The following is a 27,459-nucleotide window of genomic DNA, read 5'->3' as shown; positions in this document are numbered from 1 at the left end:
GCTTGTGTTCGAGCGTTATGATAAAAATTCATTCCCGCGTTTTCCGCTCAACAACAAGTAGAAACTAGAAAGAAATAGAACATGAAAGTGATTAACTAGTGAGTTCCTAAACTGATATTGAGAGTTTTGTGAGTGATACGATCTGATCTGATTCTGAATCCGTCTAGTATTCAAGAAAGTGAGATTATAAAACATTGTATTGATCTGAATCTCGTCTGAAGTTGATATTTATTGATACTTAGAAAATACTGCTCGGGGCATCTTCCTACATTGAAGACTGTTGGCTCAAAGGTTGTATTTTCATTATGATTACTTGAATTTTATAAATCTTGTCATGTAGGCTATAGCAGCGTATGCGATCTTGCTATTAATAATTAGTAAAAGCGTGAATCTGTACATGTTCCACTTCACATGATTTGTTTTATCCTATGTTATGGGAAAATGCTTTGAAAGTGTTACAGCAATATTAAAGATAAAAGTTATTAATTTAAAAGATCCACTTAACAGTGTTTGTTAATTTTTCGAATGAGAAGTGTTTGGTGAATGACTAGGATAGGAATAATAATTTAATAAAAGTTCGGAAAGGCTTAAATAGCTTAAAAATACATTATCCCCTAAAGAGAGAATATTCTTTTAGGTTAGGGTACTAAACCCTCAGGTAGGCTGACGGTTCTTGAATAGAGCATTTAGCTTTCGAGTAGGGTGATAAACCCTCGAGTATGGCATTTGGTTTTCAAGTAGCACAATAAGGTTAGGGCAGTAGGTCCTTGGGTACCGTAGTAGGCTCTTGGGTAATGCGGTAGGCCCTCAGGTAATGTGGTAGGCTCTCGGGTAGAGTGGTTGGTCCTCAGGTAGTATTAATGTTAAACTTAGCCTTTACAAGTGCTCACTTAATTTGAGCTTGAATTTGGGTACTGTCTTGAGGCATGTTTTTCTTTTTTCGCCACAAGCGTGGAGTGGTGCCATGAAGCCCGCACTGATAGACAAGGGCATTTCTGATCCCCAAAAGTTAACTATATAAAAAATGAAAAACTCAATTTATGAGGTAGCTATTAATTATTAATATACCTCAGGTTGTTGATTTATGACCACACTCTGTCCCACGGCTCGGCGGGCCACTCCTTGCTGTTTTGCTGTTCTACTCATCAGGGCCTACTATGTGGGGGGGTTCTATGTGTGGCCTACTATATTGTGCAGTAGTGATAGGGGGAACGGGTCTTTGGAATGATCCGGTTCATTCGGATCAGATCACTGATGTCACTCACTCTGTCTGCTTGATCAGATCATGGAATAAACCAACTAAAAATAAACAATTAAAATATAAATAAAAAGAAAAATATAAAAATAAATTTAAAAAACTGAGTAATGTAATCTTGATGCAATCAATTATATTAGTTCCAATAATCAGTTTTGCTTTTATTATTAAAAATATAATGTAAAAAATCAATTTAGTTGTTTTTCGTCCCATGTACCATGAAATGTAACTGATAAAAAAATCATTGTTGACACTATCTGTACAGTAAAATAAATTTTAATGGTTCATAGGCTTTGTAAATGAAATACAATAGTTTTCAACAAGGTGTAACTGTCGTCCATGATAAATTCAGGCTTTAAACAGTTTTCATCTATGTCTAGCATATCATAAAAAACCGAAGAAAGTTAAACTGGCTGGGGACTCTCAGCTCACGGGTCATGACGCGATGGTTTGTTCAATCAGGGGTTGCTCATCAAATGACCCGACTCATTTCATCACATGATCTGAAGGATCTCAGATCATTTCTTGATCTGGATCAGTGAGCTGTTTCGCTCATGATCTATGCATCACTATTGAGTAGTTATAATATTCAATCCTTATCCTATTGTGGCTAAGAAGTGATGTAGTTATAATATTCAATCCTTATCCTATTGTGGCTAAGAAATGATGCAATCTCTCGGCCTAATAAGTAACTAAATTAATATTACTTTATTTGCAGCACATGCCTTACTTAAGCACGGCGCCCACTGCGACCGGCTTGGCCCAGCCCAGCAAAGCCCAGCCCGGACTTTTATATTCTCATGCATATGCTCAAATGCGTACGATCAAATGGACACCCACTCATTGCGACAGGTACGGGCTGGGCTGGTTGCATTTGGCGGGTGTCCATTTGATTGCGTGTATTTCGACTTCACAAAAAGGCCGGGGTGATCGCAATGGGCACGGTGCTTTAGTAAATATCGTCCAGAATTATTTTTTATCTGACAGTCAGTGGCACTGTAGCTGCTATAGTGTATACTATCTAATTATTAAAATAATATTGCATTTGGAGGAGACAAAGCTCAATATATGGCAACAAGTTGATATTCTGATGATTTCAATTGATTTTTTATTCTGTAAATAGAAATACTTTTAAAACAGATCAATATAGCCTATTACACATCACGTAGCTCATCTTAATTCAAATAATAAATAACGAATCGATAAAAGTTTCAACTAGTGAAATAAACCTTGTTAATTTCATTTCAATCGCAGTCATGATTACGTAACATGATTACGCAAGCTCCAAGTGGTTAAGCAGAACACAACCGAGCACTGCGTAACCTGGCGAGCTAAGAGGATAACAACCGGAGGCTAATTCCGAACTGAGCAAGAGATAAGTTTGGGCCACATTTGACGTCTCCCGATCATAAAGGGTTAACTTTTTCTATTTCTAATACGTATGTATTTGATTTATATCATATATATATATATATATAGTAGTATATTTGAATAGAGTGTCCTCTGGATAACACCAAAGTATCAACATTTCTTTAGTGTTGTTCTTTTATTTTATTTTTCAACTATTTTTTTGGTTAAGTATCAGTATTTAGGTCTAAATTGAGATTAAAGAATTTCCTATATTGGATTTACTCCTTCATTTGTGAATTTTCGAATTATGTCTCTCCTCACTTTTTCAGTCAGTGTGTACTTTAGCTACTTCACAAAATTTGGGAAAATGCTTTAAAATTAAATTTAAAAACAACATAGAATATTTACATTTTGGAAAGGCCAAACAGTTTTTAACCATTAATAGGCACTAGTAGTTGAACGGGCTAACTGTAATACCTCCAATCCTGCAAAGATGGCAAAGAATGAAAAACATCCTTCGGATGATAGTAGTTAGTGATGAATAAAATATAAAAATCTAAAAGGCTTATCACTAATGCTTTATATCTAAAAATATTACAAACTCACCTAACTGTATCATTCTACGTAGCAGGGTAATGGTTGCTACTGTAGAAGTGCAGCACAAATAATTTAAATTCACATTACAAAGGAAAATAAAACAACATAACATCATTTCTGTCCATTCTGACACAATAGTAAGTAGTATACTTTAAAGTGTATGTATGACACTTTTACATTGAATTTGCAAATAAACGTTATTCATTAGCATCACAAAGAAGATAAACAACTATTTCTGTAAATGACAACACAACCAAATTAACCAGTCAGGTAAAGCAATGTTGAAATGTCCAAAGAGGTTCCACAACAGCAACAGGACCAAAATAATAAAAAATGAATTATCTTCACCATGGTGCTAAAAAGTGGCCAAAATGACGATAAACAAAAAAGTACCAAAATATCTTGAATTATTTTCAAATTTAGTTGGTGATCCTCCTAATCTTGCTGCAAATTTTTCTCTTGTGAATGTTGACAGTCCTGTTGTCCCCTCATCTTATGTATACTTCTCCTTAGCTATCCTCCCCCACCCAGAAATCCCAACTCACCCTGATCCCTTAGATTGATGAATTAACTGAGATATAAACTAACATTGAAACACATGCACATTAATGCACATATTCCACTTTTGTGCAATATGTGGTTTGCTACTGCCTAAAAATCTTCCTGGAAATGAATGTATACTATTTTAAGAAATTGTTGAAGTGGTCTTACGAGAAACATTTAATACAGTATTTTTGTTATTACACTTTTGGCAAATTTCATACTTTTTCTCAAAAACTGTTCACACTACAACCTCTAGAGTGGTTTTATTTGATTTTTCAGGTAATTTTCCTTATAAATCCACCTTATTTGAGTTAAAAAGTAAGAACAAAACATTTCAGAATCACTTAATTTCACCAGGTGAACTGAAAACAAAGCAAAATCTTTCGCCAGCCATTACTCACTAATGGAGCGTTTCCGGACCTACCTTTATATAAGATTTTTTCTTATTTTTAGCTCTACAATCAGGTCTTAAAATATTTTACCATATTTCTGACTCAACCTGTATATATATTCGTATGTATATAGAGTCATCATGAATTAAAACATGCTTGACAAGCTGTTTTAAATTTATAAACAAAAATATAATTAATTAGATAATGTATTAATAAAAACAGTGTATAATTGTACTAACGATATTTTGATATATTTTTCAAAGCCTTATAGTTTCTAAGTTGTTATTTAACATTCCTGTAGACTATAGTAAACCATATCTAACAAGTACCTCTGTAAAGTTCTGTTAAAGAACTTTATGTAAGGTAGGTAAATATTTTTCATAGCTTTAGGAATTTTATTAAATATTGTAATACTTATTTAGGTTGGATTTCTTTCTAACAATGATAGGTTATGAATTAACAACTTGAAAATATGTTTGTAGCGTGAATTGTATGTACGATCATGGCTGAACTTTTGAAAATATTTAAAATTGTTTTAAACCATTTTCAGCATGTCAAGAATGGTTAAAAAGTATTGGTATAGTGACAACAATATTATCACAGAAGAATTATAATTTTAACAAAAGGTTGTCTACAACTAGATTTAAAACCATATTTTGTTGTAGCGTGTATTAATGTTTTTTAAGCTTTAAATATGAGATTGCCCAAACAACGATTCCATGAAAGGATAACAGGATTTCGGACATTTGCCACTGTTTGATCATTTAGATAACAAACTTTAAACAAAGACAATACCATATCTTACAATCTAGTGTATAAGCATAATAGACAATTTTAAAGGTTTATATTTTTCTATATAGTCTAAATTAAAAAAATAAATGAAAATTTGTTAGTGATTAATCTGCCTTTCCAGTTAATATTCTTCTCAGTATTAATTCCAAGAAATTAACTACATTTTAACTATGAAAATTTTGTTCACTGCTAAATTGTTATAGCTTAAAAAAGGTGTACTACTTTTCTCATGGCTCAACATTAATCCATTTGGTTTAAACCACTTTTATGTTTCATTTAATGTATATTTTAAGTTAATTTGTCCCTGAATTTTCAGTAATACAAACTCTTGTGTCATCAGCAAAAAGTTTGAACTGTTTGAAATTTCCACAATTAATTAGATTATTTATGTATATTATAAATATAGTTGAATACATAATATAAACTTGTCTTATATTGAATGTGATCTTGTTGCATTCTGATTTGTAAGTATTTCAGTGATTGGTTACAACTGTACTTTAAAGTCTGATTACAATTTAACAAGTGATAAAGCTTTACATCTTACTCCTAAATCATTCGTTTTGCTTATAAGCAACTTCAAATTTACCCGGACCCTTCCTGAGGTTAGCTTGACCTGCAGAAGCCCTAGTGGGACACATACTGCAGAATTAAAAGTATCAAGTAAGTACTGTACATGGACTTAAAAATTCATGCCTAAGTTGTAAAACAAATGGCAGTAAGTCAACTCTCAGATGTGATTAATCAAACTTAATTTGGACCAAGCAATTTTCAAAGAGAAGCCAAGCTCAATATAACTAATTTTTGAATATTAACTCACTTTCAGTGTCCTGTCACTTTGTGTACATACTAAAAGTTATAAATTTAAAATTAAATTATTCCTTGTCTCTTAAAACTCTTAAAACCCCAGCTGCTTTAAGCGTTGTCCCTTAAAACCCCAGCTGCTTCAAGCGCATTTTATGTTGAATACCACATATATACCATAGAGATGCATCAGTTACACTAAGGTTTAGATCAGTATTTAATTTTTTTTGTTAAATGAATATGAACCAAGAATGTTATTCTTTTACTAGGGAAGTGATTGGAGTAAAATTACAAAAAAGCTTTTTGTTTAGGTGACTACTTCCAGTTCATCATGGTGAGGACTAAAGATAGTGCTAGTGTCAAAGGTGAGTAAAAGTTTGAACAATTTACTAAGAGAAGGATTTTGTGTGTATATATATATATATATATATATATATATATATATGTATATATATATATGTATATATATATGTATATATATATATATATATATATATATATATATATATGTATATATATATATATGTATGTATATATATATATATATATATATATATAAAACCTACTAGCCTACATACAGGGTGTCCATTTTAACCGTGCCACTATTAGTATTTCAAAAACCTCTAAATTATCAAGATAGTTTGTGTAGAGGATTTCTGCTACTCTTTATTGACAGTTAATTACATGAATTTGGGACTTCCAAATTTGGTTGCCATGTTTTATTGTGGCAGCCGACTTTAACATATCTTATGAAACACCCATATTTTCTTGCAATTTTTGACATGAAACAACATTTTTAATATTGGCACTTTTCTGTTTAACTTACTTGTTTATAAGCAACAGTCTACAGTTTTTAAAATACTTTTAGACATAACTGTTGTTTTAGTTCTTAAAATGTAATGAAAAAGCTAATGATTTTGTGAAGGAAACAGGATTTTTGCGGGCATTTGCCATCGTTCAGTGATTTTTTTTTGTATCACTGAACGATGGCAAATGTCCAGAAAATTCCTGTTTCCTGCACAATCCTTCCATAACTTAAAACTAATGATGATATTGTTACAGCATAGCTAAATTGAATGGTTTTTAGAGCAATGTTGCTTAGAAAAGTACAATTTTTAGGAATAAAAAAGTTTATGTAGTTTAATTTTTAGGATCGTAGTTTTCTTATAAAAAACATTAAATATTAAAATTTATAAATAAATCAGTATTTTATAACAATTAGCAATTGTAATTGTAAATATCAGTAAAAATGTTGTCATTACATCAGTTACAACATTGTTGTACGGACAAGTTAGTTATAACATATAAAGGCATTGAAAAAATATGGCATTAAATATAACCAATTTTCTTTGTACAAAAGGTAGTATTTGCCAAAAAGTGCTTGTGTATTTAAAGAATATAAACTAAAACCTAATTTGTTTTAGTTAGTCAATATTTGTCCACTGAAAAATAAAACAATGTTCTCAGGTAACCTTAAAATTAAGTATTATATTTAATATTTATATTAAAATGTTAGTTCAGTAAAAATACTATTTACCTTATTATTTAAGTTTAATAGTGCAATTTCGACATTCAAGTTCAATTTTGTAACTGCCAAGGTAAAATGTTATTAATGATGTAATGAATAATGAAATTTAAATAAAGAAATTTTTTGTTCTCAAAGAGTCCTGAAATGGAAATAGCTACTGTACTTAAACAGTTATAAAGTATGTACATGCTATGTAAAAATTAAGAACTGCAGGGCAGGACCCAGTCAGACTGCTGTCGTTCTTTGGTGGAGGGGGGGGGGGTACGGTTTGAAAGAAGGGACAAGTCAGAGAATGAGTGTCTTGAGTCATAGATGAAACAACATAAATACTGGGAATTACGATAAAAGGGATTCTGATCAATCTGTTTAAAACTAAAAATATCAAAATTCATAAAGTAATTTCAATAGAAATTGTTTATAATTTTTTATCATAAATATAATTATTTTATATTAATTTGAGCCTGAGTTTTCAAATTTTATATTTATTATCTAGGTTAAAAATCAGTTTTCAAAATTAAAATTTGTTGAAAATTGAGGAAAACAAGAAAATAGATTTGGCCAAAGAGGTGCTGCTAGCAATCGGATACATTTTGGAGTCTTCCACCTTGGATAGTCACAAAACCTGTGATAAATATAAGTCTGTCTAAATACAAAAGTCCTCTACTACAGATATTCTATACCAACAGGAATTCCGTCAGATTATATGCAGCCTAGCTCCCTGCGATGTTTTATATACTGACGGATCAAAGGACAATTCGAGGAATGGTTGTGCATTTGTTACTGCGGGTAGTCGCTACGCCTTCCGTCTTCCTAATGATTCCTCTATCTTTACAACGGAACTAACAGCCCTCAAAATCACTTGGTCTAAAACTGGGAGGTTGGTGGTCTGTACAGACTCCCTGAGCAGCTTACAGGTTATCAATGATATGCATTCAAAGAACATAATAGTTCGTGATATATGGAAATCCATACATTCACTATAATATGAAGGCATCGTCATAGTTTGTATTTGGTTAACTGGTCATGTTGGTATTTCAAGAAACGAGCTGGCGGATGGAGGAGCGAAGGATGCACTGGAACTTCAGTCTTTTACTACACGGATGACGGCATCCGACATTACCCCGGTGGTGAAGGCTAAAATAAAAGCAAAGTGGAGTTCTGAGTGGCGGACAGCAATTGACGGCTTCCTCATAAACATAGATAATCCTCCAGTCTGCGACACATGTGACACTGTTGTGACAGTGGATCATGTGCTTGTCGACTGCCCTTGCTACACAAGATGCTGTTGTGTTCTTAATCTGCCAGCTTCATTAACTAATCTCATGGGTGACAATGAGGCTATAATTGGGAGGCTCGTCACTTTCTTAAACGAAACCTTACTTTTAGATTGAATATAGTTCTTTTTATTAATTTATTAATGTATAGTTTGTTATATGTTACGCTAATTTGATCTTTGTGGCAATAATATTGTTGAGTTTGATACGTTGTTATTCATTATATGTGTTACTCTTATTATTTCGATTGTAACTATTGTCAGAGTGGTCCAACTACAGTCACCCTGAAAGTAAACTTTTTCAGTTGTTATATTATTTTTCTCGGTTAATAATATAATATCTTTAAGGTACTGTTTAAGTTAAGTTTTTAGTTGGCTATACTTTATAGCATGATTAAATAACAACACTACAACAGTACTAGGCAGTTGCCATGTATACAGAGGCCATTGATAACCTCTTGTGTTTTATGGCCCTAAAAGAAAACATTTTGGATTGTGTTTATTCTTAACTATTTATTAGTTAGTAGTCATTGAAAACAGTTAGCAGGGAGTACAACATGCTTGATTTTTAAAGTTTTATGACAGTTTCTAATTGGTTCATCTGATACCACTATGCTGTAAACTTTTTTCCACTGCAATTTCAATCCCAGCGATTACATTCTAGGTCCATTGGTTGCTCAAGTGCAGTTATGTCAAATGGTAAACAACAGTAAATAAATTTGTTGTAGTGTTGAATTTAGCATTGTAACTGTTTCTATAATTTTATAGAAATTTAGGATGTAATTGTATACATAATACAATATATTTTTATTCTTTCTCAAGTAATAAATTTTCATGTATAAACAAATAAATACAGGCCAATTAATGAAAAAAACTTATTATATGTTCATTTGAGCGTTTTTACTCATATTAGGTGTTGAATTACAAACAAAACTTTTCGAAATCTTTATGGACACGCTGTATATAATTTTAGCTACTGATTCAATGTACATTTATGACAAAAAAACTGCTTTGAACCCCTTACTTAACTTTTCACTATTGGAATCGCCATTGCTTCAGACATAACTAGTTTTTTTATGTTTTGGTCATAGTTATATTATGGATCAGTTTTAAAGACTTATTAAATGCTTAAATTTTGTAATTGTACATGTGACGCTTTACAAAAGTATTACAGGGTCTCCACCCGACCGTGAAAATGTGAATAAGCGTTGAATTTAATTTACAAACCGTGAAATTCTCTACAACTTGCGATTAAATTAATCAACATGTGTCATTGCTGTGACTCTTGTCGTAAGGAGTGAGTGAGAATCGCACAAGCTTAAATGATTGTAAACAACCTCCGCTACTACTAGATCAAAAAGCTGATATCAACGTGTCGCAGTCCTGGAGACATAGTAGTGTTTGGTGGAACATTTAACAGTTCACACTGGCTACCTGTTGTCACAGCAATTGCCGAACCTCGTGGGCGTGCCAGTTTCGATGGATTCTGTTGGAGAGGAGTCCAAAGATGCTCAAATACATATAAACATTACCTTACTATGATGTCAATATATTATTGTTTTTTTATTTGCAATATTTCATATGATATCTGTGGACTAACAACTAAATCAATTTATTATTTAGAATTCATTTATTTAAAAATCAAATTACTTTTATTTGTTTGTTTTTGTCACTTAAAATCAGATAGATTACCTTAGAAAAAACCATGTTTATGAATAAATTGCTTACCTGAACATTTATTATCGTTATTTATTTTACAATTACAATACTTTATAATTAGATTTTCTCACCTGTGCTAGTAGTTTTGGATGACAAGAAAAGAGCATTTAATAATGATTTGGTTATATTACTAAGAAGAGCATGTCAAAATTAGATATAAGTCTCTGTACCTATTTCACGAGCTATAATGTTGTGTGAGTAAATTAATTTCTCCTACATTTAATCCGATTTATAATTAAATTTATATAGTATGTACTAAAAATGTTTAATAATAAATGTTATTGATATTAAAATACTTATTTGGGATGTAAAAAAGAAAATAATATATTGCCTATATGAATAATCAGTCATTATCAACTATGAGCTCTTCGTTTTTGGTTTTTATAAATATTTGTTGTTTATAATTATAAATAATAATTATTTTGCATCATACAATTTCTTGGAGGTATTCAAAATATTCATGAGTTGCATTGTAATTGTCAGGCTTGAAACTATATTTCAGTAATATATTGTTGTGAAACAAATAACACCTAAAATTATATACAACATGGTTTACTTTTATGTTCCAAGTTTGTGATAATCAAATATAAAAAAATATGTTTTAAAAGTCCTATTGGTAAATTCTAATCCAATATTTTCAAAAGACTACTCAGGAATAACTTTGAGAGAAAACATTTTGAAGCAGATTTCAACATCAATCCAGTAAAAAAAGATTGTTGGATGCATCCTTTATGATAAAGCATAATAGTAATATAATCGTACGTATTTAATGTATTAAATACAATAGACAGCAGTGATTCACAATGTAATATTAGTGCCTGCCATGTCAACAGAACACTCATGTTTTAGTCTCTAGCAAAATAATCTTTTATAAGAGTGCTGAGCCTTTAATTCTGTCTGTCCCCCTTCCGTGGCGTGGCTGCTATAGAATATTAAAAAAATTGTTGTTGAAAACAAATTATTGCTGATTTATGAAAGTGAAGTTAAGTGTGATTTGTGGGTTGCAGTGGTAGGAGCCAAAGCTCCAAGAAAGATCTCTACTCCAACTTCAACTGCTGCCAGCAGTGGCTCTGACTCAAGTAAGATGTGCTATTTTTTTTTATTTAAATTGATATCTTAAAATATATGACAATTGTAGGAGCAGGATCGAGTTTTTAGGAAGAGAGTAGTCCTTTCAGGGTTGTATTAAAGATTGATTTTTGGCATAGGGAAGTTCGGAAGAGTGGGAATCATTCCTAGGAACATTTCTTGGCAGTGTTATCTAATGAATCATAAAAGGAGTCTCTTATAACTGTCTTATACGCGATTGTGTAGTAAATTCAACTTGTTTGGAATCATAGGAGAAAGACTTCACGGACTTCCTTGGTGCCACGAAGTGGTACTGAATATAATATTGGTATACTACTCTAAAAAAGGAAAATAATTTTTCATGTGTTAATTCCTCAAAGCAGATTTGTAGGTTTGTTACATTAATAAAATTAATTATATTTGTTTGTCACTACTTTAAGTTAGTCTGGGTTGTAAAAATTTGAAAAAAACAAGTGGGTCTAGTTGTAGTTTTATGGATAAGAAGATGGGCGAGGCTTCAGCTTGTAATAATGAAGTATAACTGAAGCAGGTAGAAGTGCAATCGTTCAAACGCTTAGGTACATGTTCAGCTGTATTTTGATAATATCACTTATTCTGATACTGATTGCCTATTTTGATCACATTGATCCAGTAATGGGTAACATGAAAGGATCGTTATCTGCTCCTACATGTAGGCCACCCCTGATACCCAAATTGAAGTATGCTGCCAGATCAGATAATTTGGGGACTAGTGAGGTTATATATGATGTACCAAGGCTAAATGTCAGGTCGAAGTAATCCTGCTTATTTATTATCTACCAATTGCAGATCCATATTTATTATTAGAGGGTTGCGATCTTTAATCATTAGAATAATCAAAAGGAGGATTAACGGATTTTCCTATTACACTAATGAGCCCAGTGTAAAAAGAGTTAGGGTGTCAAAACTTGTTATTAAATTTGTGAACTAAATGAGCGATTTACATGTTTTGTCACTATTAAAGATGTTAAACCTGTTAAGTTATTATGAATACATCTGATAGTAGACTGGGTTGTTACCATCATATTGAACAATTATGTAAGAAATTGTCAAGAGTTGTCTACCTATTACGTAAGTTAAGAAAATATGTAACCATAAACGTGCTAGTTTCAACTTATTTTGCTTTTTTCACTCACATTTAAGATATGGAATAACATTGTGGGGCAATAGTAGTGGTTTACAAAAAGCTTTTAAATGGCAGAAAAAGGCATTGAGAGCTATTAAGAGTGTACCTGAAAGAGAAACGTGTACCAATTTTTAAGGAACTAAAAATAATGAAAATTTCAAATTTCTATGTTTATTGTTGTTTAGTGAATGTTTAATTAGTCGTTATATAATTTTTTTTTTAACTAGAAAGGAAATTCATAGTTATTTTACCAGAAAAGACCATATTCTAAATTTTACCTACTGTCAAACTTGAAAAAAGTAAAAGCAGCCACATATTAAAAATGTAGCTTAGTGAAAATTAAGCTATTTAACAAATTATCGGAAACAGCTTGGGCTGTACCTATAAAAAGATTTAAAATAGCAGTGGAAAGCTGGTTAAAAGAGAATGTACTTTATCCTGTTGATAGTTTTTTTTAGCCTTTGATACTAAACACTATACATTTTTAACTACATTGCTATATTGTTTTTTTATTTTATTTATTTCTGTTTGTGTAATAAGTGTATGTATTTGTTATTGTTATCATAGTTTTAGTATAGATTATTTTATATATTTATTTAATTTATTTAAAAATTCATTGTCACCTATTATTTATTACCTTATAGGTAACTACAGAGAATTTGATAACTGTCCTTTAGACAGTGAATTTTATATTTATATTAAGAAAATTTTAATTGTAAATCTGACTTTGTCAATTGCACAATGTGTTTAAAGACAATAAAAGTTCTTGATTCTTGGTTACAGCGCGATTTTTGGTTGGTAGTGTACTGGGTGTAATAGGGTTGTGTGTAATTTTCTTGGCTTCATTGGGTCATGATACAAAGTAATTTTTTAATTTCCTTGTTAGTAATTGCACTTTAGATTGGTTGTGAAACTTTTCTTATAAGTGCAACTTAAATTTGAAACTTCCTATTTTTAAAGATTGTAGGTGGAACTTGCTTGAAGGCAGGGAGTGATTACTACCCTAGTGCAAACACAGTCTTAACAAGCAGCTCTGAGAAGTTAGTGGCTAGATTGAGTGCGTTTAAAGTCAGAGTTAGACTCATTAGGCCACATGTTCAGCTGCATTAATTCACATAATTAAGGGGAATGGAATGGGACCAGGCAGCTCTGTTGGATGGATGGTAGATCATAAGATATCGATTATTCGTTTAATAAAGTCAACAAAATCAAACCTTTACATTTGAAAATTTTCCAAAAACCATCCCTACCCCCCAAAAACTATCCTTTTGGGGGAGTTTTAGAGATTTCAAAATAATTTCTCCAAATTCTTTGGGGTGGAAATAGGGGGGTTTAAGTTGTTACGAATAATCAACCTCGTTTTATTTGGGCCGCTATACGTACTGTACGGGTGATCTGCCTCATCCTGTATAATACATAGAGATCAGAGTGGAGCATGGGTGAGATTAAAGGAAGAAATCAGCAAACACAGTGAAAGGAATTATGGGATAATATACTATAACCCATATAAGCCCAGAACTCTTTTTATTTCAAAATTGTCTAAACTTGGTAACTATGACCCATTTTTAACTAGAAATACAGGTATATATTGGATTTTGAGTTTTTTTTTATGGTGTATTTTTAACAACCACCTGGGCATATATGAAATCTATGGTATAACCTTATAGACGATAGTTTTTATACTCTAGCCTACTTTTGTAATAATCAAGAACATTAAATTGGAAAAATATTAAAAGAATAATTACTACAGGAGTAGGAAAAGGTAACTTTTTAATGAAAATTATTTTATTGAACATCAGACATGACATAAAAATAGAATGTTATAAAAAACCAACAATAAATAGAATACATTTCTCAGAAAAGATTATGAATGGTATCCAAAAAGTATTTGTCACAAAGGGGAACTTGACACTTTTTACAGGACTTTGTAGTCTTGTTTTTACAAACTACATAACGTCTCCTTGGTTACTGTGTCTGAATCAGGTGGTCAGTGTGCTGTAGCCGAACAAAATCTGAAACATGGGTATTTGTTGGCCTAGGCGTTGGCCCAGGTGGGAACATTCTCTCACTGTACTTTGTTAGAAGACTCAACACCACTTCTCTTTGAAACTACAGTAGATCAGTGACTGCATTTATGACTTCTTGCTAACAATCTAACGTTGTTGAATGTAAGTCAATTAGCCACATAGAAATCGGCATATACTATTTTTTCCTCTCATTGAAATTCTGTAGACAGCAATATTAGCATTTATCTGGTCTACACCTCCCATGTTCTGGTTGTACCAATGAACCAATGGTTGAGGAATGTCTACTTTTTTGTGTTCACTTCTAGAGTAACATTTGGCTGTCTACAAGAGAGATACTCCATATTCCGTTGGCAACAAAATCACTACTGAATTGTCAGGTCTTATAGCCAAACCTTACTGGTTTATTACTGATAAACTGTTTACAGCCATGGCGTCTGACGTGGGAGATCGTGGACTCATCAATACTGACTTATGCACTTTTTTACAGGAGCATAAATCATGAATGATTCATTTAATTTGTCTAGGAAGGGGCGAATTTTTGAAAGATTTTAATGCACAACCTAGAACATTTATTTGGGAAATTTGTAACTGGCACAGATCAACTGGCTGCTATCATCAAATTAAAGAACTCTAAGTCAAAGGACTTTTATGAACATTTAAATAATTTTTTCAAGAACATTCAGTCCTGCATCGTTGAACCACTTGCCACGTGCATTAACCTCTGCCTTCAACAAGGTATTTTTCCAAATTTTTTCAAAATTTTGAAGGTCTGCTAAATCTATTAGAAAGGGAACAAAAGTGATACAGCAAATTATTGTCCAATTAGTCTTGTTCCTGTATTGGTCAAGGTCTGAACATATTATATTTGAAACAAGTTAGTACTTATTTTAAGTCTGCAGGTTATTATTCTAAATTTCAGTTTGGTTTTCGTACAGGACGCAGTGTCTTGGGGTGTCATTAATGCCATGGTTCAAGACATACTTAAAACTTTTGAGAACAGAGACTTTGCTTGGGCCACCTTTTGTGTCCTAAGTCGATTCTTTTATTGTTTTGATCATGATGTTTTATTCCAAAAGTTGGAGTATTATGACATTCAGGGCACCGCTTTATAGATATTTTAAATCTTACCTACCAAATCGAAGGCGGGTGGTGTGTGTCAGTGTTGAATGGTCACCTATAGTTGGGATGGAATTTGGAATACTCCAGGGTTCAGTGCTGGGTTTACTTTTATTCCTAGTTTCAATAAATGACCTTCCAAGCAATGTTCTTGCTAAACCCTACATATACACAGATGGCACTACTCTTCTGTCAACTGGGGCCTGAAATAAATTTGCTTAGGAACAATGTTAACAGTTTTATATAAAACACTTCTATTTGGTTTTCTGCTAATAAATTTCTTTTAAATACAAATAAAACTGAAACAGTTTTTTTGTAACATGAACAGTATGAATGATCAGCACCCATATCATTACACATTTTGACAACAAATCTAGTTTGTTGGGTGTGCTTTAATAAAGTTTACAGCTTTTATCACTGATTTTAAGATGTCATCCAATTCTTTAATACATTTTTCAGCTGCTAATGCCTCTCTGTGTATTATACAATTATTGCAAAAAGCAGGAGAATTCAAAATAATAAATCTTTAATCATCTATTTCCATTAAAAAAATCTAACGTAAAAGATTAAATGTGCATCGCAGTGTGACCATCTGTGTTGCCTCAGAATGTCTGGAAAATCCATACTTTGGATTGTCTGCTGCTGTTAATTTTCTTGCGAAAAAAATCCTGTAGTTTTATAACCATGCTCAAGTGAAGAATTTTAAAGCGTTCTTTAAGTTTTACTTTTTTTTACTTTATCTTTACTCGGAAGCATAGATTCAACAGATAAAACCTTCATAGAAAATAAAACATCCAAAAGGTCATTCACAATTTACTTCCACGCAAGTAAAACTATAATCTGAATATTTATCTTCATACTTTCTCAAACCCACATGTCCTTCTTTAGACTATGATGCCACTGAAAATCTCTCCATTTTAAACACAATGACATATATATAGACATTGTATGGATACATAGTAACGGTAATGCACAGAGATATTTCAGGAGGTGATTCCATGGACCAAAATAAAGAAAAAAATGTTCTATAAAGGTATGTCCTAAAATGTTTCTTTCCCCAGATATCCACCATTGTATCAGGAGTAATTTTTTGTTATCCATTTAATTTTATTTCCATTTGTGTAGCTTTTTAAACTATCAAACAAAGACTTTGGTTAAAACAGTGCCCATAATTGTGATGCTAACCAAATAAATGATGCATTTAAAGAAATTGTGTGTACAAAAGTTAAGGTGGAACATTTCCAGTATAAATGGAGAAAAACTAGACGATTAGTTTTAATGTTTTAATTACAACATATTTCACCTGTTTATTATGGACAATTTTTCAAAGTCAACTTCATCAATTAAACACTTAAATTAAGTGCTGGAAATGATCACAATTGGATGCAATGCATGCATTAATCGCCTGACAGAAGACTGTTGTACTCTTTAAAAAATTCTTGACTGATTTCTGATAGATGCAGTGGCGTCTTGAATATGCTAGTAAAGCATTTCTTGGTTTACAATCAGTGTGTTGTATGTGAATGGACTAGAGATTTCATATGACCCCAGACATAGAAATCTACGGAATTCATATCTAGAGAACGTGGAGGCCGTGCCAGAGGACCACCTCTACCAATGCACCTCTGACGATACACTTCATTTAAATGTTCCCTCACCAGCAAATTGTAATGTGTTGAACCACCATTGTGCATAAAGTATACATTTTGCCTTCTTGCTAGAGATAAATCTTCTAAAATGTCTTGAAAGTGATTGATTAAATCATTTCTGTATGTATTGCCATTTAGTTGTGGAGGTAAAACATGTGGCCCCAGTAAACAATCACAGATAATACCCACCCAAATATTTAATTTAAATTGTTGTTGGTGTCTACCTTGTAAAACACTGTGTGGCTTTTCATCAGACCACAAATGGGTATTGTGTAAGTTCATGATACCATCTCTAGAAAAGGTAGCTTCATCTGTAAAATATCCGGACATCTTATAGTCTTCTAAAGAAACCAGTTACAAAACGTTATACGAGCTGGGAAGTCAGTAGGGCTAAGAGCTTGTACATGTTGTAAATGATAGGGATAAAGTTGCTGCTCTTTCAATATTTTCAATACTGTATAGTGAGAAACCTGTAATGTCCTAGCCAATAGCCTAGTACTTACATTAGGTTCATCATAAACAGGTTGTAAAACATTCTTTTCTAACTCAGGAGCCCAAATTTCCCTTTGCTTTCCTCTGTCATCTAAGTTTAGTAGTAAACTTGCATTTTCTGTAAGTCTTCTAAATACAGCAGCATAAGATTTAGGATTGGGCTGTTGTCTGTTCGGAAAATGTCTTTCTTGATACAACCAAGCAGCTTTATAACAGTTACCATCAACCCGACTATAAATTAAAATCATATCTGCTTGATGTGAGTAAGGATAGTTTGACATATTGTACAGGTCTAGTTATTTTAAATAACAAAAAACAAAAAGTTCCTATTCAATTAAAATTAAAAACTAACATCAAAACAATAACCTCTAATCTCACTCTTTGAATGTTATTACAATAATGCTTCTGTTGACCATGCATTCTCTAAAAATGCATAACTATCAGCTGATTCATTTTCATATGATATTTTGATTAGTATCATAAAGAAATAAAATTAGTAACTTGTGCAAGGGATTTTAAGTGCTGTGTTAACCATTTTTACATTTAAGTTACAAATTGTTTCAAAAGTGATGTAACTAGATAGGAATTTGAATGGGCTAAAAATAATTGCCCTTGTCAATTTTAATAAAAATGTATGGTTTTTGGGTTATTTAAGTTTACAACATTAATCAATTTAGATACAGAATATAAGAACTAAATGATTATATTTATGAATATGATATTTGTATGGATGAGGAATATGCAAAATTTGAACTAATCGGTCAAGCCGTTCTAGAGATAAGTTATTTCGTAAAAAAAACAAAAAAAAAAAAAAAAACAAAATAAGGGGATATTTGGGAAAATAAGCATTTTAGGCCATACTTATAGCTATAATTTTAACAAATCATTGTCACTGTTTACCATACTCCAAATTCATGTCAGTAATTTTATTTCATAGTTTAGAGTTGTCTGTAGAATATTTAAATGAAAACTTGCAAATTTAAAACTTATTTTAACTGCTGATTGTAATATAAACATTAATGACAGATCTGTGGAATGTAACTTTTTCCTTAATTTACTTTCCTCTTTGAACTTTTATTGTTTAAATGAGGAGGAAACAAGACAGGAAGCATGCTTAGTCAATATTATAACAAACCTTAATGAATCAAACATAGTATATCAAATAGTGGAACCTAATTTGTCTGATGATGCTGGTGTGTCTGCATTATTTCTTGAATGGGGTTTTGTTGATAAAATTAACGAGCAAGATTAATTTTTATTGAAAAGAACTCTTTTGCAAATTAAATTTTAAACTTAATTTAATTAGGATTTAATTTAATCTTAATTTTATTATTAATCCAATATCAAGAAATGTATATGGTTTTATGGTTAACACAATAAAAAATTAAAAGATGTGCTTTTAAATATAAACTAATCATATAAAATATTATAAAATAAATAATTGATCTCCAAATTAGTCTTTATTATTGTGAAGATAACTGTTAAATTATATTTGAAAAACATTTATAATGACGTTATGACACAAATGAATTAATTTCAATTCTAAAAACTACTGTTTCAGAAAAAAAGCATTCTGGAGGGAATCCATATTGTCCCAGAGAAACTCCTGCCTGGCAGAAACCCATTACTCAATTTTTTGGAACATCTAAACCATGTACATCAACATCCTGTGACGAGGAACAAACGACTGATGAAGTGGAGAATGGTACAGCCCATAATGAAAATTGTAACAAAGAAGAAAGAAATTCACATGAAACGGAAGCTGCTAACTGTTCTACAAGGGGTATGTTTTATATAATATTTTTGGAACAATGTCAATGTCATAGCATTGACTTGAATTAATGACTATGCCAATAAGTATATGCTACAAATTTGTTATGTGTTGTGGTAGCTGTACAAAAATGCTCTCATATCATTTGCAAAATCATGGAACTGACCAATTTAGAGGCAGTCATTTGTACTAACACAATTAAAATAAACACAGATATCAATTTCTTGTTTAAATGTTATGAATTATTTATTATGATTCAAATGAAATTTTAAAAATCTGTGTTGTTGGCTTGTAAGAATGTTGTGATGTTGGAAATAATTCAGTAGATTTTCAAGCACAATCTTTTCAACAATTCTAAAGAAATTTGAGATCAGAGATATAGGTTGCAGTGTCGATTGCTGGTCCGCTTTCATATTTGAGATGCATGTTGAAATTTTAAGATGATCCTGGAAAATTCCTTGTTAAATTGATTTATTTATGATATCGGTAAGGGGGGTGGCAGATAATTCTTTTTTGCATGATTTAATAAGTTTTGCTGATAATATTATTCATCTAGATCAGATGAAGTTTCTGATTTAAGAGAATCTATGACCTTTTCTACCTTTAACTGGGTTGTGTGTTAGAAGAGAAATCTAAGACAAATGATGCAACCTCCATTCAAATTTAAAACTGATCTACAACAAATAATAAGTGCTGGTCTAAGTTTAAATGAAAATGTAAACTTTGGATTCGTACAAACCCTCAACTCGTTTGGGAAATCTTTCATAATTGCTGTAGAATTGATACTATCACCAGCTGTAATGTGATGCAAGGGAATTACAGGTGATATGGCTGCAAAACTTGCAAATACTGTTCTAGTATCTGGAGAGTTGCACCTCGTTTGACATGAATTATGTGACACACTTCCCATGAAATTTTTACAAAACTATTAATTTTAAAATTATGTCTATAAATAGCTCAATTAAAGTATATAAATTGAATTTTTTCACTAAACTCTACATATAATATTTTAAGCAATTACTCAATCAAATTTATTCTAGGAAAAATGATTATATATATATATATATATATATAATAAAAATAAATAAATAAATAAATATATATATATATATTTCTTATACACATTTCAGCTCAATCAATCAATCAATCAATCAATAATATATTTATTCAAGACATACATAAAATGTACATGAATGTGTCATTGTTAATAAATAAATTTAAGTGATGTTATATTAGTTGCACATATGTACAATACTTTTAATGTAAATTATTTTCTTAACATAGTTAAATCTTTACATAGTTGAAAATAGGTTTAATATTATTTAAATAGTTTTTATTACAAAATTATAATTAATTCCACTAGACTTCAGAAATCAAAATCAAAATACATGGCTCTGGGAGTAAAACTCTTCAAAATTATAACATGATAGATCAATTAAAAACTTTTAATTTTTTTTTGAATCTAACACTATTGTTTTCATTCGTGATGCTACCTGGCAGGTTTCCCATAAACGTGATTCCCATATAAGTTGGGCTTTGCTTAAATTTTTCTTTATTATGTTGTTTTATTACAAAGTTATTTTTGTTTCTAGTATTATAATCATGAACATGTAGTTGTCGTGGTAATTTAGTCTCATTATTTTTAAATATAATACTGTTCTATATATATATATATATATTATATATATATATATATAGAGAGAGAGAGAGAGAGAGAGAGAGAGAGAGGCTGTATACAGGCATAAACTCTAGCTCTTTAAAATATAACTTACATAACTCATCTTTTTTGAGTTTTAGAATCACCCTAATTGCCTCCTTTTGTAGACGTAAAATTTTATTCAGGTTTACAGCACTTGTTCCCCCATACACTTCAATCCCATATGCGATATGTGAATGAACCATGGCATAGTACACTGATTTTAAGGTTTGTTTATTACAAAAAGGTGCTAGCCTTCTTAGTGCAAAAATTCCTGAACTTATTTTGTTACTTATTTTTTGTACATGAATGTTCCAATTAAGTGTACTATCTAAATGTAGCCCTAAAAATTTAGTTTCTTTATCCAGGTTTTTCATATTAATTTTGTTTGACTCAATATTTTTGCAAGTAAACTGTATAAAAGTAGTTTTACGAGGGCTGTTCAGAAAGTAACCTCCGGTCGATTGAAAAAAATACACCAAGTTAAGTAAAAATATTTTAATATATACATCTTACAACTACATCTTTGCACTATTTTTCGACATAGTCTCCATCACGATTGAGGCACTTATCGTATCTCTTCACAAGCTTTGAAATTCCTTCTGCATAAAAATCACCCGCCTGTGCCTTGAGCCAGCCTGTGACCGCATCTTTGAGCTCTTCGTCGTCATCAAACCGCTGGGACCCGAGCCATTTCTTCATATGCATGAAGAGGTGATAGTCGCTTGGCGCCAGATCTGGGCTGTAAGGTGGATGGTTGAAAACGTCCCACTTGAAGGACTTAAGAAGGGCTGTTGTTCTGCAAGCAGAGTGAGGACGGGCGTTATCGTGCAAAAAAACGATACCGGAAGTCAGCATACCACGGCGTTTGTTCTGTATAGCCCGTCGTAATGTTTTTAGTGTTTCACAGTACACGTCTTGATTAATGGTCGTCCCACGTTCCATGAATTCAACCAACAACACCCCTTTGGCATCCCAAAACACCGTTGCCATCAGTTTTCTGGCAGAAAAATCTTGCCGGGCTTTTTTTGGTTTGGTAGGCGAATCTGAATGTGCCCACATCTTTGATTGTTCTTTTGTCTCAGGGTTTACGTACTTAATCCAGGTTTCGTCACCGGTCACGATTCTGTTTAACAATGGTTCTCCTTCGTCCGCATAACGTGACAGAAAGTCTAATGCAGAGGCCATTCTTTGAGTTTTGTGGTGGTCGGTAAGAATTTTGGGCACCCATCGTGCACATAACTTACGGTAACCCAATCTTGCTGTCACTATCTCGTACAAAAGAGTCTTAGAAATCTGTGGAAAATCAGTAGACAACTCCGCCATTGTGAAACGTCGATTTTCACGAACTTTTGCATCAACTGTCTGAACGAGTTCGTCAGTCACCAAGGATGGTCTACCACTCCTCTCTTCATCATGAACGTTTTCTCGTCCACTTTTAAATAAACGTACCCATTCACGGACAACTCCTTCACTCATAACTTGTGGTCCGTACACGGCACAAAGCTCACGATGAATAGCTGCTGCAGAGTATCCTTTGGCTGTAAAAAACCGTATAACAGCACGCACTTCACATTTGGCGGTATTTTCTATTGCAGCACACATTTCAAACTGCCACAAAAACTAAACTAGCGCAGGTACGATGTTCACTCGACTACAGCTTGATGCCGACTGACCTGCTTAGTGCGTGAATGCACAGATGGCGCGCTACTCCCCTCCACTACCCGCACTGTGACCAACCGGAGGTTACTTTCTGAACAGCCCTCGTATTATCATTGAGTAAAAGATTTCTGTTATTTAAATAACTTTTTAACAATGAAACTGATTCTTTACATTTCTTCTTAGTTATACTTAATTCCATATCGGCAATGCACAAGCTTATATCATCAGCATACAAACAAATTTTTACTATTCTCAATTATATCATACAGATAATTAGGTAAACCCCCCAAGTAGCACAAGAACAGGAAAGGGCTTAATATTGACCCCTGTGGGACAGAGTAGGTCACATTTTTTGTATGAGACCTAACATCATGCTGATTATTTTTATTAAAATACTTAACATTAACAAACTGTTGATGGCCTTCCAAGTACGACTTAATCCAGCTAAGCTCTTTACCAATGATACCATAGCTTTTTAATTTTTCTAGTAATATTTTATGATCAGCACTGTCAAATGCTTTGGTCAAATCTAGGAAGGTGCCAACAATGTATCCCTCATCTAAGTTCTCTAAAATGTGTTCAATATAATTTCTTAATGCTGTTAATGTGGATCTATTTTTCCTGTATCCATGTTGATCAATGTCAAGTAATTTATTGTTTTCAAAGTAGTCAACTAATTGAATCAACACATACTTTTCAAGTATTTTAGATAAGGACGGTTGAATAGCCAATGGTCTGTAGTTAAGAGGATCAGTACAATCCCCTTTTTTATGTACTGGTATTACTTTTGAAACTTTTAATTGAGAAGGATATATTCCAGTTATGAGTGATGCATTAATTACATGTAAAAGAGGTTTAATTAGTGGTAATTTCGCTTCCTTAACAATTTTCATGGGTATGTCATCATACCCTGCTGACCACTTAGGTTTTATTGAATCAATTATCTTATGTAGAGTCTTATCATCAATTGTGTTACAAATAAATCTGAATTCCGTTACTTGCTGTATCGAATCCTCTGTTTGAACATCATTTTTACTTAGATTAGGAATAACATGAGTATCTACCATTTCAACAAAATTGTTATTAAAAATATTTGCAACTTTGTATGGGTCCTCTATAAGAATACCATCCTTTTTAAGTACAATATTAGGTGACTGCTTTTCTTTTTTCTTTTTTGTTTCACTATTAATGATATTCCAAATTGTTTTGTTAACATTAGTGGACTTTTTTATTTTTAAATCAAAATGTTTTTTCTTTTTACATAAAATTGTTTTTTTGAGATATTTCTTATGTGCTTTCATAGTTTTTTTTTTAGATTTATATTATTCTTATCTTTCCTATACTGCTGATACATGTCAATAAGCTTATCATGCTCATTAACAATTTCATCATCTACCCACTCTTTATTTTGGTTTCCTTTTGTAATTTTAGTCAGAGAAAAATGCAAATCAAAATAATATTTGAGCAAGTTGTAAAAATAAAGAAACTTATCTTCAACAGAACTTTGGTAAAGTTTGGTCCAGTCTTGTTTCTCCAAGTCGTCTTTAAACAAGTCAATTTTATCTTTTCCATACCTCCTGCCCATTACTGTATTTTTTTGTATTATGACCTCTTTTATTATTAATGTTTACTATTTTAAAAAGTTGTGCATCATGGTCCGATAGAGCAGTTATCAAACATTCCACTTCAAAGGAATTTTCGTCTAGGTTTGTGATGAAATTATCAATAGCAGATTCACATGTTTCTGTTATTCTAGTAGGTATTTTTATAGTATATTTAAACCCATGCATATTGATAAGACTAACAAAGTCTGTTTTCTTTCTGCCCTCCCTCAAAACATCCACATTAATATCCCCACCTATTAAAACATTTTTGTTGATTTTACAAATTTCTGCCAAAAATGTGTTTAATTTTTCAAGAAAAATGTCTATTTTCTCAGAGGGTGTTCTATAGAGTCCAGCCACAATAAATTTTGTCTGGTCTATCTTAATTTCTATAGTACATGACTCAAAAACTTTATCCTGATTTAAAGTGTTTATAGTATTAACAGACATTTTTTCACACTACTTAATTTCTCTGATACTAGTATTAAAACCCCTCCCCCCTTACAAGAATTTCTTACATACCAGTTTACGCAATAATAGCCAGATATTTTAATTTTATCTATTAAATTTTCGTTTAATTTGTGTTCTGTTAGAACTACTACATCAGGATTTATTTCCTGTAATGTAATAATTAATGCGCCAATTCTAGATTCCAAATGTTGGATGTTTTGATGGAAAACAATTAAGTGATTTGGTAACATATTCCCTGTATTATTATTATTTTTAGATGTATGATTAGTGCCCAATTTTCTATGTCTGTTAGAATTGATGCAGTTATTATTTATGTTAATGGTGGGAACCCGTTAGATCTAAAAAACTTGAGCCCTTATTCTCTATGTCCACAGTCTTAATTAAGCTTGACATTAGGTTATTCTTAGGTTGGCTTATCCTGCTAGTAAAAAAAGATTCCAGTTGCTTAGGGCTAATACTAGAGTTTTCTGAACCTAAAACATCACTTCACTATGCCCCGTACTGACTTTTTCACCCCCCTCCACACAACACACCACCGGTGACAACACCGATGCAACCTTAGAAACCTCGGAGAAAGTGATGGATTTTCTTTGCTGTGACCAAAGAGAGTAAATTTTGTGACGAAGATTCTCTGCAAAGCTGTTAAATATAAATTCATAATAATAAAACAAACATCAATTTAGAGATATTGAATATATATAACAATATATACATAGTTAATCTTTATATATAAACGTATATATATATAGGATTTCTGAAAACTGAAGTGATGTTATATATATATATATATATCACGCCCATCATCAATATATATATATATACATATATATATAAAACATCACTTCAGTTTTCAGAAATCCTCTCATTGTTAATCTTTTCTAATTTAATTACCTAGCTAAGTAAATTGTAATTGTAATTCTGATGTGTTAATAAGTTTACATGAATGTAATGAATTATCAAGATTTGTATCTCAAACAACCTTAAAACCACCACTGTCCACCTGTTCCTATACCACTCCCCAAAATCTCTCTGGATCTGTCTCTGTGCCCCACATTTACACACAGAGCAGTGCTGATTTGGTTAAGAGACTTAATCGTGATGTTGATTGATGTAATAAAAACATTTGCAGTTACGGAATAATATACTTAAAAAAATAAGAATACAATATTTTATTTTTAATAATGTACAATATATACAAAATTGTTGATATTTTGTTTTATTCTAATTAAAGATTTATTTGTGTTTAGGAGAAGTTCAGGAAGCAGATGGCAATGAAGAAGACGACAATGAAAAAGAAAATTGTATGGACACCTGAGTTGTTTTATAGTTTTTTTGGTCCAAATTGTATTATTCCTGTTTTATATTTATAAATAACACTTTTTTAATTTTAAGTTTAATTATGTTTATAAATAACACTTTTTAATTTTAAGTTTAAGTTACAAATTGTTGATCCACAATGCAGTTTAACTCTTTCAGTGCCAGAGGTAATTTTTAATAATATTCACTGGTGCCAGATATTTTTTCACATGTGTCAACTGTTAGTGCTATGTGTAGTTAAAATAAGTAATTTTTTCTTTTCACTCTTAGTTTTGTTATTTTTTACACTATATTAATGATTTATCTATATAAAATATATACAGCCGCATATGTAACCTGTTGACTGACTGACTGATAGGGTATACAAAATTCTAGCCAGTAGTCTTCTAGAAGTGTTGGAAACTACATTTTGGACGCTTGTAGCTTTTTTTTCTAAATTCCCTTGAAGAGTCTGAAATCCGGAAATTTTTAAAAGTATTCATGAGCTTTCACACTTTTTACTATTGCAGGCCTCTCTTTGAAGCCTGATAGCGGGCGAACTGTTAGAGCTAGCTAGAATTTGACGAAAAATCTTTAGTTGGGAATGAATTGAACAAACTACAAAAAATGTCAGTGATTTTGTTCTATCTCAATTGGATTGGCTGCAAAATGTGATTATGTGCCAAATTGTTTAAATTTTCACATGAGAATTTAGTGGCCAAACCGTTGGTTGTAGTCCAAAACAAATTTTCAATTGGAATTAGAAAACAATGCAAACTACAAAAATAGGTCTACCCTCAATGATTTGGCTGCAAAAACGCGTTTAAATGCATTAATTTTGTAATTTTTACATGAGAATTTTGTTTCTGAGCTCGATTGCAGCTGAACCATTTATTGTAGCTTAAAATAAAAATTTCATTTAATTACAAAATAGTGTGATATATGAAAAAGAATCTAGTTAATTTATGCTCTATCTGTATTGGTTTGGCCAAAAAACTTCTTTAAATGGAAATATTTTATAATTTTACATACAAATTTTGTTTGACATAAATATACTAAGAAAAATTCATGCCAATTATAGTGTAATTGAAATTTATTTAGTGTTATAGAAATTTTATAAACATTTCACTGTTCATTAAATGCAACAAAATAATTAATGATTGTATGGCACATTTAATATACTTTTTCTTAT

The 27,459-nt window shown here is 31.6% G+C and overlaps 1 protein-coding gene across 1 annotated transcript; it reads left to right on the top strand.

The window, feature by feature from the left end:
- Positions 1–26: 26 nt before the first annotated feature.
- LOC124369155 (PCNA-associated factor-like) lies at positions 27–26,551 on the top strand. The gene is made up of 5 exons (XM_046826941.1): positions 27–291; positions 6,042–6,095; positions 11,258–11,329; positions 19,329–19,550; positions 26,219–26,551. Exons 2-5 carry the CDS (start codon positions 6,062–6,064, stop codon positions 26,284–26,286), a joined length of 396 nt encoding a protein of 131 aa, XP_046682897.1. The 5' UTR covers positions 27–291; positions 6,042–6,061; the 3' UTR covers positions 26,287–26,551.
- Positions 26,552–27,459: the final 908 nt, after the last annotated feature.

Source organism: Homalodisca vitripennis, chromosome X (genome assembly GCF_021130785.1).
Source record: "Homalodisca vitripennis isolate AUS2020 chromosome X, UT_GWSS_2.1, whole genome shotgun sequence".
Classification (NCBI taxonomy): domain Eukaryota; kingdom Metazoa; phylum Arthropoda; class Insecta; order Hemiptera; family Cicadellidae; genus Homalodisca; species Homalodisca vitripennis.
Note: the sequence above shows the minus strand (reverse complement) of the source record. Positions and strands in the feature narration are given on the sequence as shown.

Coding starts and splice junctions, on each gene's coding strand:
- LOC124369155 (XM_046826941.1), top strand. CDS start 6,062: ATGGTGAGGACTAAAGATAGTGCTAGTGTCAAAG. Junction 11,330..19,328: donor CAGCAGTGGCTCTGACTCAA/GTAAGATGTGCT, acceptor CTACTGTTTCAG/AAAAAAAGCATTCTGGAGGG. Junction 19,551..26,218: donor TGCTAACTGTTCTACAAGGG/GTATGTTTTATA, acceptor ATTTGTGTTTAG/GAGAAGTTCAGGAAGCAGAT.